At 33.1% G+C, this 13,661-nt stretch overlaps 4 protein-coding genes and 1 long non-coding RNA gene across 7 annotated transcripts in view; 4 read left to right on the top strand and 1 right to left on the bottom strand.

Annotated features, from left to right (window-relative positions):
* The window catches only part of LOC139528578 (uncharacterized), a 50,696-nt gene that overhangs the window by 19,967 nt on the left and 17,068 nt on the right, over positions 1-13,661 (top strand). The gene's annotated exons all lie outside the window — the stretch shown is intronic.
* Positions 1-13,661, bottom strand: part of LOC139528579 (uncharacterized) — a 34,267-nt gene that overhangs the window by 6,790 nt on the left and 13,816 nt on the right. The window contains exons 13-23 of the long non-coding RNA XR_011665632.1: positions 12,083-12,364; positions 11,331-11,430; positions 10,367-10,512; positions 8,471-8,607; positions 7,719-7,818; positions 6,755-6,900; positions 4,859-4,995; positions 4,107-4,206; positions 3,143-3,288; positions 1,247-1,383; positions 495-594 (exon numbers count right to left, since the gene is read on the bottom strand). This is a non-coding gene — a long non-coding RNA (uncharacterized lncRNA). The remainder of the gene's footprint in view (positions 1-494; positions 595-1,246; positions 1,384-3,142; positions 3,289-4,106; positions 4,207-4,858; positions 4,996-6,754; positions 6,901-7,718; positions 7,819-8,470; positions 8,608-10,366; positions 10,513-11,330; positions 11,431-12,082; positions 12,365-13,661) is intronic.
* LOC139528575 (uncharacterized) lies at positions 1,005-3,562 on the top strand. Its single transcript, XM_071324607.1, has 2 exons — positions 1,005-1,399; positions 1,773-3,562. Exons 1-2 carry the CDS (start codon positions 1,125-1,127, stop codon positions 3,532-3,534), a joined length of 2,037 nt encoding a protein of 678 aa, XP_071180708.1. The 5' UTR covers positions 1,005-1,124; the 3' UTR covers positions 3,535-3,562.
* LOC139528574 (uncharacterized) lies at positions 4,617-7,174 on the top strand. Its single transcript, XM_071324606.1, has 2 exons — positions 4,617-5,011; positions 5,385-7,174. The coding sequence occupies exons 1-2, from the start codon at positions 4,737-4,739 to the stop codon at positions 7,144-7,146; spliced, it is 2,037 nt and encodes a 678-aa protein (XP_071180707.1). The 5' UTR covers positions 4,617-4,736; the 3' UTR covers positions 7,147-7,174.
* LOC139528576 (uncharacterized) lies at positions 8,229-10,786 on the top strand. Its single transcript, XM_071324608.1, has 2 exons — positions 8,229-8,623; positions 8,997-10,786. Exons 1-2 carry the CDS (start codon positions 8,349-8,351, stop codon positions 10,756-10,758), a joined length of 2,037 nt encoding a protein of 678 aa, XP_071180709.1. The 5' UTR covers positions 8,229-8,348; the 3' UTR covers positions 10,759-10,786.

Genomic DNA, 13,661 nt, shown 5'->3' with positions numbered 1-13,661 from the left:
GTCCAAGTTAATAGCATGAGGTTCTAAAACAAGGTGGTTTACATTTACACATGATGCATTGTGACAAATATGGCTACACTCTATTGTATTATTGTTTTCATCCACCCTTGGCATATCATATCTGGTCAATTTATGCCTAATCATATATGCCACTCTATGTGCAGCCTCCCTTTTTTTCTCCCCCTGTGGCCATTTCACAACCTGTATGCCATAACCAGATTTTCCCTTTTTTGTGCCCGACCACTCAATACACCCCTTTCCATTGACACTTCCCTGGGTTTTTTTGTTGAATTTGTGTTGTAGTTCTCTCCAAAAGTCATCCATATTGATTAAAATTCAATCAAAATCAATTGAATGTTTGATTCAGAGTCAGATTTTCTGAAAATCCAATATCGAAAGTGAAAGTAGAGAAATTCTATAGAAAGAATAAAAAGTTTTCAAATGAGACTTTATTTTTGCCTGCATATACAACTATCTATGTCTATCACACACACCAAATTAGGAAGTGATCTGTGAAGTCTTCTTTGAGAAATGGACATTTCTATACTTCATCCCATGTTTGCGGCCAGTAGAAGATTTAGTCAGCAATACCAACTGAAACAGAAGTTTAAATGAAAAATTCAAGCATTAAAATTCTACAAAAAAATACAAATGTTGTTTTTTCATGTACATATAAGCAATGTTTCTTTGCGTATGTATAAGTTGATTTCAAATTTTATTCAGGGTGGAATATACCCAAGATTTATTGAAAATAGTGAAAAACAGTCTTTTTTCATATATTTTCAAAACTTTTGTCCAAAAAAAAGTGTACTGAAGAGGCACTTTGAATCATTAACCTCTATCATTTTATTACCAATGATAAGAGAAATAAAGATGATATGCATTAAATCTGGCTGTCCTCACAGAAACTATAAAAATATCAAAACATTATCTTGTTGTCTATTTAGAAATTCTGTAAAAATTTAAGGGGTCATCTGTTTCTTTTCAATTTCTTCTATAAATTAGTGAGCATTTGATTTCAACTTATATTGCAAAAAGAAATTATAAGAACATTATTCAAAATCAGCATATAAAAAAAAAAGACAGTGTAGAATATAAGTGAAAATTCTGTTGTTTTACTAAATATGGTATTCCAAAAGGGAAATACACACAAATTCAAAGGTGGAAATGTTCCTTATAACAAGAAAAGAAAGACTGTGAAACAAAATAAAAGTGACTCTTACACATCTAAGTACATTAGACTTACCAAAGAAAAACACAATTTAGTAGTGAATGATCCGTATGCTAATCCACAGGAGAAATCCAAAAGGGTGTGCCGTGCTGCAAGATTACTCCGTCCAATGAGTGATGAGGTGCTTCTTACCAAACCAATTAGGAAAAATGCTAAAAAGGACAAAAGGTAAGCTAACAATTGAATAATATTTACTCATAAACAGTTTAAGTGAAATATTTTTACCAAAAAAGACAATAATTTGGAAATAATAGAGTAAAAAGTACAAAAAATTGCCCATTTTGAGCCACTATGCACCTTTCTTAATTAAAAAAGAACAGTATAATCATATAAACTGTTATTTTTATGAATTAAACAACAAATATATTAATAAAAAGAAGCATCTTCATACATATTGCAAGATTTAAAAGTCTATGTACCATCTAAAATCACAGAGAAAAATATCTGTCAACTAAGGGGCAGGTAACTCTATTTTCAAAATTAGTAAATAGGCATATGTACTTTGCTAAGTCTAATTTTTATTTTTTTTGATATTTTTTAGACCGGATTACAATTCAAACAGAGCAATATGTATATACAAGATGGAGGAAATGTGGAATGCAGCATTTAAAGAACATCAATTGAGAAATCCACAGTGTGAAGGTATTCTGCTATGCGATTTAGGAAATGAAGAGAAAAGAGGCTTTGGAACGCGACAACAGCTAATATGCACAAAGTGTGATTACAAATCAAAGCGGTACACCCTGTATGAAGAATTGGAAAGTGGGAAACCTGGGAGAAAAGCATCAAAACTTGACACTGCAATTCATGTCGGCCTGAGTCAATCACCCATTGCTTATTCTGGTATACAAAAAATCTTCTTAAGTGGTAACATCTTGGCTCCAACAACATCTAGCCTACAAAGAAGAGCAAATACAGTCATGAAACAAATTGAACAAATTAATAAACAGGATATGAAAAGAAGAAGAAATGATATTGTAGAAATAAATAAGTTAAGAGGCAAGGAAAATCCACATGCTATAAGTGTTCAAATGGATGGAATGTACAATAATCCACTGTATTCTGGTGTAGGCCGCACTCCATTTCAACCGGCAACACAAACAATTTATACGGCAGCTGAAAATGAAACATCAAAACACAATATATTAGCATTAAATATCAAAAACAAGCTCTGTTCCAAACATTCTAGTCTTGACGTAGACAATGACTCAGGCCGACTTCATGAAGATTGCACAGATGATTGCAGTGCAAATATACCCATGGTAAAAAGTATAGGAGATGAGTATACCTGGGCCAGGGAATGCCTCCTTGATTTAAAGGAAGACCAACTTGAAATTGAGCATTTAGTTACTGATGCAGACAGTTCTGCCTATAAAGCTGCCATGGACCTTCACAATGAGGGTATAAATACTGTTGAGCCAGAAAACTTTTTAGACACTAGACATCTTTCCGACCATGTACGTAAAGGAGCAAAGTCAGATAAAACTCTTTTAAAAGTGATGCCAGCTACAACAAAACTAAAAAGACAAAAACTTTTGAATAATTTCTCTGTTGATCTGACTGAGAGATGTAACAGAGAACTATTACTGGCCTATAAATTTTATGCTGGAGACTTTTGCAAAGTAAAAAATAAAATTTCTCACACTGTGGATGCCATAGCTTACTGCTACATGGGAGATCATGCCAGGTGCAGAAAAAACTCCTTTGCCTGTAAAGGATTTCAGGGATCGTGGTTAAAAGGCCGTCCTTTCTTACCAAATTCTTTTAATATAAGTAGCTGCAATGAGAATTTAGACTCGCTTCGGAAACAAATAAATAAGCGACTTGGTTCCAAAGTGCTTGAAAAGACACGGTTAAACATGAACACCAATTTTGTTGAGGGATTTAATAGGTGTTTAAGAAGATCATTACCTTCAAATGTTACTTTCAAGAAAAACATGTCTGGTCGTGCACATGCAGCAGCTCACAGCGTTAATAATGGTCCAGGGGAGTCTATATTAGAACTCTGTAGTGCTCTACACTGTGATATTCCAGTAGGCAGTAGTGCATACAAGGCTCTGAAAAATATTCAAAAAACTGACATTTTGCAGAAAAAACACAAACAAAGTGTAAATTATAAAGTATTTCGAGGTGAAAAAAGGTGCAAGTTATACAAATTATATGAAAAACTCAGCGAAATAATCCAATATGAGAAGAATATGCTAATGAAAGCTGACCGCGGCATAAAATCATCAAAATCAAAACATGAAGACCACCCGTATGTTAAGAACAAGAAGCAGAAGAAGATTTCTATTCGAAAATAAATAAATTTAGTACTTTTAAATTAAACAATATGGTTTGTGACTCTTTGAACATAGTCCCTGGTTTTTACAGTGCAGTCGGTCCAAGTTAATAGCATGAGGTTCTAAAACAAGGTGGTTTACATTTACACATGATGCATTGTGACAAATATGGCTACACTCTATTGTATTATTGTTTTCATCCACCCTTGGCATATCATATCTGGTCAATTTATGCCTAATCATATATGCCACTCTATGTGCAGCCTCCCTTTTTTTCTCCCCCTGTGGCCATTTCACAACCTGTATGCCATAACCAGATTTTCCCTTTTTTGTGCCCGACCACTCAATACACCCCTTTCCATTGACACTTCCCTGGGTTTTTTTGTTGAATTTGTGTTGTAGTTCTCTCCAAAAGTCATCCATATTGATTAAAATTCAATCAAAATCAATTGAATGTTTGATTCAGAGTCAGATTTTCTGAAAATCCAATATCGAAAGTGAAAGTAGAGAAATTCTATAGAAAGAATAAAAAGTTTTCAAATGAGACTTTATTTTTGCCTGCATATACAACTATCTATGTCTATCACACACACCAAATTAGGAAGTGATCTGTGAAGTCTTCTTTGAGAAATGGACATTTCTATACTTCATCCCATGTTTGCGGCCAGTAGAAGATTTAGTCAGCAATACCAACTGAAACAGAAGTTTAAATGAAAAATTCAAGCATTAAAATTCTACAAAAAAATACAAATGTTGTTTTTTCATGTACATATAAGCAATGTTTCTTTGCGTATGTATAAGTTGATTTCAAATTTTATTCAGGGTGGAATATACCCAAGATTTATTGAAAATAGTGAAAAACAGTCTTTTTTCATATATTTTCAAAACTTTTGTCCAAAAAAAAGTGTACTGAAGAGGCACTTTGAATCATTAACCTCTATCATTTTATTACCAATGATAAGAGAAATAAAGATGATATGCATTAAATCTGGCTGTCCTCACAGAAACTATAAAAATATCAAAACATTATCTTGTTGTCTATTTAGAAATTCTGTAAAAATTTAAGGGGTCATCTGTTTCTTTTCAATTTCTTCTATAAATTAGTGAGCATTTGATTTCAACTTATATTGCAAAAAGAAATTATAAGAACATTATTCAAAATCAGCATATAAAAAAAAAAGACAGTGTAGAATATAAGTGAAAATTCTGTTGTTTTACTAAATATGGTATTCCAAAAGGGAAATACACACAAATTCAAAGGTGGAAATGTTCCTTATAACAAGAAAAGAAAGACTGTGAAACAAAATAAAAGTGACTCTTACACATCTAAGTACATTAGACTTACCAAAGAAAAACACAATTTAGTAGTGAATGATCCGTATGCTAATCCACAGGAGAAATCCAAAAGGGTGTGCCGTGCTGCAAGATTACTCCGTCCAATGAGTGATGAGGTGCTTCTTACCAAACCAATTAGGAAAAATGCTAAAAAGGACAAAAGGTAAGCTAACAATTGAATAATATTTACTCATAAACAGTTTAAGTGAAATATTTTTACCAAAAAAGACAATAATTTGGAAATAATAGAGTAAAAAGTACAAAAAATTGCCCATTTTGAGCCACTATGCACCTTTCTTAATTAAAAAAGAACAGTATAATCATATAAACTGTTATTTTTATGAATTAAACAACAAATATATTAATAAAAAGAAGCATCTTCATACATATTGCAAGATTTAAAAGTCTATGTACCATCTAAAATCACAGAGAAAAATATCTGTCAACTAAGGGGCAGGTAACTCTATTTTCAAAATTAGTAAATAGGCATATGTACTTTGCTAAGTCTAATTTTTATTTTTTTTGATATTTTTTAGACCGGATTACAATTCAAACAGAGCAATATGTATATACAAGATGGAGGAAATGTGGAATGCAGCATTTAAAGAACATCAATTGAGAAATCCACAGTGTGAAGGTATTCTGCTATGCGATTTAGGAAATGAAGAGAAAAGAGGCTTTGGAACGCGACAACAGCTAATATGCACAAAGTGTGATTACAAATCAAAGCGGTACACCCTGTATGAAGAATTGGAAAGTGGGAAACCTGGGAGAAAAGCATCAAAACTTGACACTGCAATTCATGTCGGCCTGAGTCAATCACCCATTGCTTATTCTGGTATACAAAAAATCTTCTTAAGTGGTAACATCTTGGCTCCAACAACATCTAGCCTACAAAGAAGAGCAAATACAGTCATGAAACAAATTGAACAAATTAATAAACAGGATATGAAAAGAAGAAGAAATGATATTGTAGAAATAAATAAGTTAAGAGGCAAGGAAAATCCACATGCTATAAGTGTTCAAATGGATGGAATGTACAATAATCCACTGTATTCTGGTGTAGGCCGCACTCCATTTCAACCGGCAACACAAACAATTTATACGGCAGCTGAAAATGAAACATCAAAACACAATATATTAGCATTAAATATCAAAAACAAGCTCTGTTCCAAACATTCTAGTCTTGACGTAGACAATGACTCAGGCCGACTTCATGAAGATTGCACAGATGATTGCAGTGCAAATATACCCATGGTAAAAAGTATAGGAGATGAGTATACCTGGGCCAGGGAATGCCTCCTTGATTTAAAGGAAGACCAACTTGAAATTGAGCATTTAGTTACTGATGCAGACAGTTCTGCCTATAAAGCTGCCATGGACCTTCACAATGAGGGTATAAATACTGTTGAGCCAGAAAACTTTTTAGACACTAGACATCTTTCCGACCATGTACGTAAAGGAGCAAAGTCAGATAAAACTCTTTTAAAAGTGATGCCAGCTACAACAAAACTAAAAAGACAAAAACTTTTGAATAATTTCTCTGTTGATCTGACTGAGAGATGTAACAGAGAACTATTACTGGCCTATAAATTTTATGCTGGAGACTTTTGCAAAGTAAAAAATAAAATTTCTCACACTGTGGATGCCATAGCTTACTGCTACATGGGAGATCATGCCAGGTGCAGAAAAAACTCCTTTGCCTGTAAAGGATTTCAGGGATCGTGGTTAAAAGGCCGTCCTTTCTTACCAAATTCTTTTAATATAAGTAGCTGCAATGAGAATTTAGACTCGCTTCGGAAACAAATAAATAAGCGACTTGGTTCCAAAGTGCTTGAAAAGACACGGTTAAACATGAACACCAATTTTGTTGAGGGATTTAATAGGTGTTTAAGAAGATCATTACCTTCAAATGTTACTTTCAAGAAAAACATGTCTGGTCGTGCACATGCAGCAGCTCACAGCGTTAATAATGGTCCAGGGGAGTCTATATTAGAACTCTGTAGTGCTCTACACTGTGATATTCCAGTAGGCAGTAGTGCATACAAGGCTCTGAAAAATATTCAAAAAACTGACATTTTGCAGAAAAAACACAAACAAAGTGTAAATTATAAAGTATTTCGAGGTGAAAAAAGGTGCAAGTTATACAAATTATATGAAAAACTCAGCGAAATAATCCAATATGAGAAGAATATGCTAATGAAAGCTGACCGCGGCATAAAATCATCAAAATCAAAACATGAAGACCACCCGTATGTTAAGAACAAGAAGCAGAAGAAGATTTCTATTCGAAAATAAATAAATTTAGTACTTTTAAATTAAACAATATGGTTTGTGACTCTTTGAACATAGTCCCTGGTTTTTACAGTGCAGTCGGTCCAAGTTAATAGCATGAGGTTCTAAAACAAGGTGGTTTACATTTACACATGATGCATTGTGACAAATATGGCTACACTCTATTGTATTATTGTTTTCATCCACCCTTGGCATATCATATCTGGTCAATTTATGCCTAATCATATATGCCACTCTATGTGCAGCCTCCCTTTTTTTCTCCCCCTGTGGCCATTTCACAACCTGTATGCCATAACCAGATTTTCCCTTTTTTGTGCCCGACCACTCAATACACCCCTTTCCATTGACACTTCCCTGGGTTTTTTTGTTGAATTTGTGTTGTAGTTCTCTCCAAAAGTCATCCATATTGATTAAAATTCAATCAAAATCAATTGAATGTTTGATTCAGAGTCAGATTTTCTGAAAATCCAATATCGAAAGTGAAAGTAGAGAAATTCTATAGAAAGAATAAAAAGTTTTCAAATGAGACTTTATTTTTGCCTGCATATACAACTATCTATGTCTATCACACACACCAAATTAGGAAGTGATCTGTGAAGTCTTCTTTGAGAAATGGACATTTCTATACTTCATCCCATGTTTGCGGCCAGTAGAAGATTTAGTCAGCAATACCAACTGAAACAGAAGTTTAAATGAAAAATTCAAGCATTAAAATTCTACAAAAAAATACAAATGTTGTTTTTTCATGTACATATAAGCAATGTTTCTTTGCGTATGTATAAGTTGATTTCAAATTTTATTCAGGGTGGAATATACCCAAGATTTATTGAAAATAGTGAAAAACAGTCTTTTTTCATATATTTTCAAAACTTTTGTCCAAAAAAAAGTGTACTGAAGAGGCACTTTGAATCATTAACCTCTATCATTTTATTACCAATGATAAGAGAAATAAAGATGATATGCATTAAATCTGGCTGTCCTCACAGAAACTATAAAAATATCAAAACATTATCTTGTTGTCTATTTAGAAATTCTGTAAAAATTTAAGGGGTCATCTGTTTCTTTTCAATTTCTTCTATAAATTAGTGAGCATTTGATTTCAACTTATATTGCAAAAAGAAATTATAAGAACATTATTCAAAATCAGCATATAAAAAAAAAAGACAGTGTAGAATATAAGTGAAAATTCTGTTGTTTTACTAAATATGGTATTCCAAAAGGGAAATACACACAAATTCAAAGGTGGAAATGTTCCTTATAACAAGAAAAGAAAGACTGTGAAACAAAATAAAAGTGACTCTTACACATCTAAGTACATTAGACTTACCAAAGAAAAACACAATTTAGTAGTGAATGATCCGTATGCTAATCCACAGGAGAAATCCAAAAGGGTGTGCCGTGCTGCAAGATTACTCCGTCCAATGAGTGATGAGGTGCTTCTTACCAAACCAATTAGGAAAAATGCTAAAAAGGACAAAAGGTAAGCTAACAATTGAATAATATTTACTCATAAACAGTTTAAGTGAAATATTTTTACCAAAAAAGACAATAATTTGGAAATAATAGAGTAAAAAGTACAAAAAATTGCCCATTTTGAGCCACTATGCACCTTTCTTAATTAAAAAAGAACAGTATAATCATATAAACTGTTATTTTTATGAATTAAACAACAAATATATTAATAAAAAGAAGCATCTTCATACATATTGCAAGATTTAAAAGTCTATGTACCATCTAAAATCACAGAGAAAAATATCTGTCAACTAAGGGGCAGGTAACTCTATTTTCAAAATTAGTAAATAGGCATATGTACTTTGCTAAGTCTAATTTTTATTTTTTTTGATATTTTTTAGACCGGATTACAATTCAAACAGAGCAATATGTATATACAAGATGGAGGAAATGTGGAATGCAGCATTTAAAGAACATCAATTGAGAAATCCACAGTGTGAAGGTATTCTGCTATGCGATTTAGGAAATGAAGAGAAAAGAGGCTTTGGAACGCGACAACAGCTAATATGCACAAAGTGTGATTACAAATCAAAGCGGTACACCCTGTATGAAGAATTGGAAAGTGGGAAACCTGGGAGAAAAGCATCAAAACTTGACACTGCAATTCATGTCGGCCTGAGTCAATCACCCATTGCTTATTCTGGTATACAAAAAATCTTCTTAAGTGGTAACATCTTGGCTCCAACAACATCTAGCCTACAAAGAAGAGCAAATACAGTCATGAAACAAATTGAACAAATTAATAAACAGGATATGAAAAGAAGAAGAAATGATATTGTAGAAATAAATAAGTTAAGAGGCAAGGAAAATCCACATGCTATAAGTGTTCAAATGGATGGAATGTACAATAATCCACTGTATTCTGGTGTAGGCCGCACTCCATTTCAACCGGCAACACAAACAATTTATACGGCAGCTGAAAATGAAACATCAAAACACAATATATTAGCATTAAATATCAAAAACAAGCTCTGTTCCAAACATTCTAGTCTTGACGTAGACAATGACTCAGGCCGACTTCATGAAGATTGCACAGATGATTGCAGTGCAAATATACCCATGGTAAAAAGTATAGGAGATGAGTATACCTGGGCCAGGGAATGCCTCCTTGATTTAAAGGAAGACCAACTTGAAATTGAGCATTTAGTTACTGATGCAGACAGTTCTGCCTATAAAGCTGCCATGGACCTTCACAATGAGGGTATAAATACTGTTGAGCCAGAAAACTTTTTAGACACTAGACATCTTTCCGACCATGTACGTAAAGGAGCAAAGTCAGATAAAACTCTTTTAAAAGTGATGCCAGCTACAACAAAACTAAAAAGACAAAAACTTTTGAATAATTTCTCTGTTGATCTGACTGAGAGATGTAACAGAGAACTATTACTGGCCTATAAATTTTATGCTGGAGACTTTTGCAAAGTAAAAAATAAAATTTCTCACACTGTGGATGCCATAGCTTACTGCTACATGGGAGATCATGCCAGGTGCAGAAAAAACTCCTTTGCCTGTAAAGGATTTCAGGGATCGTGGTTAAAAGGCCGTCCTTTCTTACCAAATTCTTTTAATATAAGTAGCTGCAATGAGAATTTAGACTCGCTTCGGAAACAAATAAATAAGCGACTTGGTTCCAAAGTGCTTGAAAAGACACGGTTAAACATGAACACCAATTTTGTTGAGGGATTTAATAGGTGTTTAAGAAGATCATTACCTTCAAATGTTACTTTCAAGAAAAACATGTCTGGTCGTGCACATGCAGCAGCTCACAGCGTTAATAATGGTCCAGGGGAGTCTATATTAGAACTCTGTAGTGCTCTACACTGTGATATTCCAGTAGGCAGTAGTGCATACAAGGCTCTGAAAAATATTCAAAAAACTGACATTTTGCAGAAAAAACACAAACAAAGTGTAAATTATAAAGTATTTCGAGGTGAAAAAAGGTGCAAGTTATACAAATTATATGAAAAACTCAGCGAAATAATCCAATATGAGAAGAATATGCTAATGAAAGCTGACCGCGGCATAAAATCATCAAAATCAAAACATGAAGACCACCCGTATGTTAAGAACAAGAAGCAGAAGAAGATTTCTATTCGAAAATAAATAAATTTAGTACTTTTAAATTAAACAATATGGTTTGTGACTCTTTGAACATAGTCCCTGGTTTTTACAGTGCAGTCGGTCCAAGTTAATAGCATGAGGTTCTAAAACAAGGTGGTTTACATTTACACATGATGCATTGTGACAAATATGGCTACACTCTATTGTATTATTGTTTTCATCCACCCTTGGCATATCATATCTGGTCAATTTATGCCTAATCATATATGCCACTCTATGTGCAGCCTCCCTTTTTTTCTCCCCCTGTGGCCATTTCACAACCTGTATGCCATAACCAGATTTTCCCTTTTTTGTGCCCGACCACTCAATACACCCCTTTCCATTGACACTTCCCTGGGTTTTTTTGTTGAATTTGTGTTGTAGTTCTCTCCAAAAGTCATCCATATTGATTAAAATTCAATCAAAATCAATTGAATGTTTGATTCAGAGTCAGATTTTCTGAAAATCCAATATCGAAAGTGAAAGTAGAGAAATTCTATAGAAAGAATAAAAAGTTTTCAAATGAGACTTTATTTTTGCCTGCATATACAACTATCTATGTCTATCACACACACCAAATTAGGAAGTGATCTGTGAAGTCTTCTTTGAGAAATGGACATTTCTATACTTCATCCCATGTTTGCGGCCAGTAGAAGATTTAGTCAGCAATACCAACTGAAACAGAAGTTTAAATGAAAAATTCAAGCATTAAAATTCTACAAAAAAATACAAATGTTGTTTTTTCATGTACATATAAGCAATGTTTCTTTGCGTATGTATAAGTTGATTTCAAATTTTATTCAGGGTGGAATATACCCAAGATTTATTGAAAATAGTGAAAAACAGTCTTTTTTCATATATTTTCAAAACTTTTGTCCAAAAAAAAGTGTACTGAAGAGGCACTTTGAATCATTAACCTCTATCATTTTATTACCAATGATAAGAGAAATAAAGATGATATGCATTAAATCTGGCTGTCCTCACAGAAACTATAAAAATATCAAAACATTATCTTGTTGTCTATTTAGAAATTCTGTAAAAATTTAAGGGGTCATCTGTTTCTTTTCAATTTCTTCTATAAATTAGTGAGCATTTGATTTCAACTTATATTGCAAAAAGAAATTATAAGAACATTATTCAAAATCAGCATATAAAAAAAAAAGACAGTGTAGAATATAAGTGAAAATTCTGTTGTTTTACTAAATATGGTATTCCAAAAGGGAAATACACACAAATTCAAAGGTGGAAATGTTCCTTATAACAAGAAAAGAAAGACTGTGAAACAAAATAAAAGTGACTCTTACACATCTAAGTACATTAGACTTACCAAAGAAAAACACAATTTAGTAGTGAATGATCCGTATGCTAATCCACAGGAGAAATCCAAAAGGGTGTGCCGTGCTGCAAGATTACTCCGTCCAATGAGTGATGAGGTGCTTCTTACCAAACCAATTAGGAAAAATGCTAAAAAGGACAAAAGGTAAGCTAACAATTGAATAATATTTACTCATAAACAGTTTAAGTGAAATATTTTTACCAAAAAAGACAATAATTTGGAAATAATAGAGTAAAAAGTACAAAAAATTGCCCATTTTGAGCCACTATGCACCTTTCTTAATTAAAAAAGAACAGTATAATCATATAAACTGTTATTTTTATGAATTAAACAACAAATATATTAATAAAAAGAAGCATCTTCATACATATTGCAAGATTTAAAAGTCTATGTACCATCTAAAATCACAGAGAAAAATATCTGTCAACTAAGGGGCAGGTAACTCTATTTTCAAAATTAGTAAATAGGCATATGTACTTTGCTAAGTCTAATTTTTATTTTTTTTGATATTTTTTAGACCGGATTACAATTCAAACAGAGCAATATGTATATACAAGATGGAGGAAATGTGGAATGCAGCATTTAAAAGAACATCAATTGAGAAATCCACAGTGTGAAGGTATTCTGCTATGCGATTTAGGAAATGAAGAGAAAAGAGGCTTTGGAACGCGACAACAGCTAATATGCACAAAGTGTGATTACAAATCAAAGCGGTACACCCTGTATGAAGAATTGGAAAGTGGGAAACCTGGGAGAAAAGCATCAAAACTTGACACTGCAATTCATGTCGGCCTGAGTCAATCACCCATTGCTTATTCTGGTATACAAAAAATCTTCTTAAGTGGTAACATCTTGGCTCCAACAACATCTAGCCTACAAAGAAGAGCAAATACAGTCATGAAACAAATTGAACAAATTAATAAACAGGATATGAAAAGAAGAAGAAATGATATTGTAGAAATAAATAAGTTAAGAGGCAAGGAAAATCCACATGCTATAAGTGTTCAAATGGATGGAATGTACAATAATCCACTGTATTCTGGTGTAGGCCGCACTCCATTTCAACCGGCAACACAAACAATTTATACGGCAGCTGAAAATGAAACATCAAAACACAATATATTAGCATTAAATATCAAAAACAAGCTCTGTTCCAAACATTCTAGTCTTGACGTAGACAATGACTCAGGCCGACTTCATGAAGATTGCACAGATGATTGCAGTGCAAATATACCCATGGTAAAAAGTATAGGAGATGAGTATACCTGGGCCAGGGAATGCCTCCTTGATTTAAAGGAAGACCAACTTGAAATTGAGCATTTAGTTACTGATGCAGACAGTTCTGCCTATAAAGCTGCCATGGACCTTCACAATGAGGGTATAAATACTGTTGAGCCAGAAAACTTTTTAGACACTAGACATCTTTCCGACCATGTACGTAAAGGAGCAAAGTCAGATAAAACTCTTTTAAAAGTGATGCCAGCTACAACAAAACTAAAAAGACAAAAACTTTTGAATAATTTCTCTGTTGATCTGACTGAGAGATGTAACAGAGAACTATTACTGGCCT

This window comes from Mytilus edulis, chromosome 6, assembly GCF_963676685.1.
Source record: "Mytilus edulis chromosome 6, xbMytEdul2.2, whole genome shotgun sequence".
Classification (NCBI taxonomy): Eukaryota; Metazoa; Mollusca; class Bivalvia; order Mytilida; family Mytilidae; genus Mytilus; species Mytilus edulis.
This window is presented reverse-complemented; position numbering and strand designations above follow the sequence as displayed.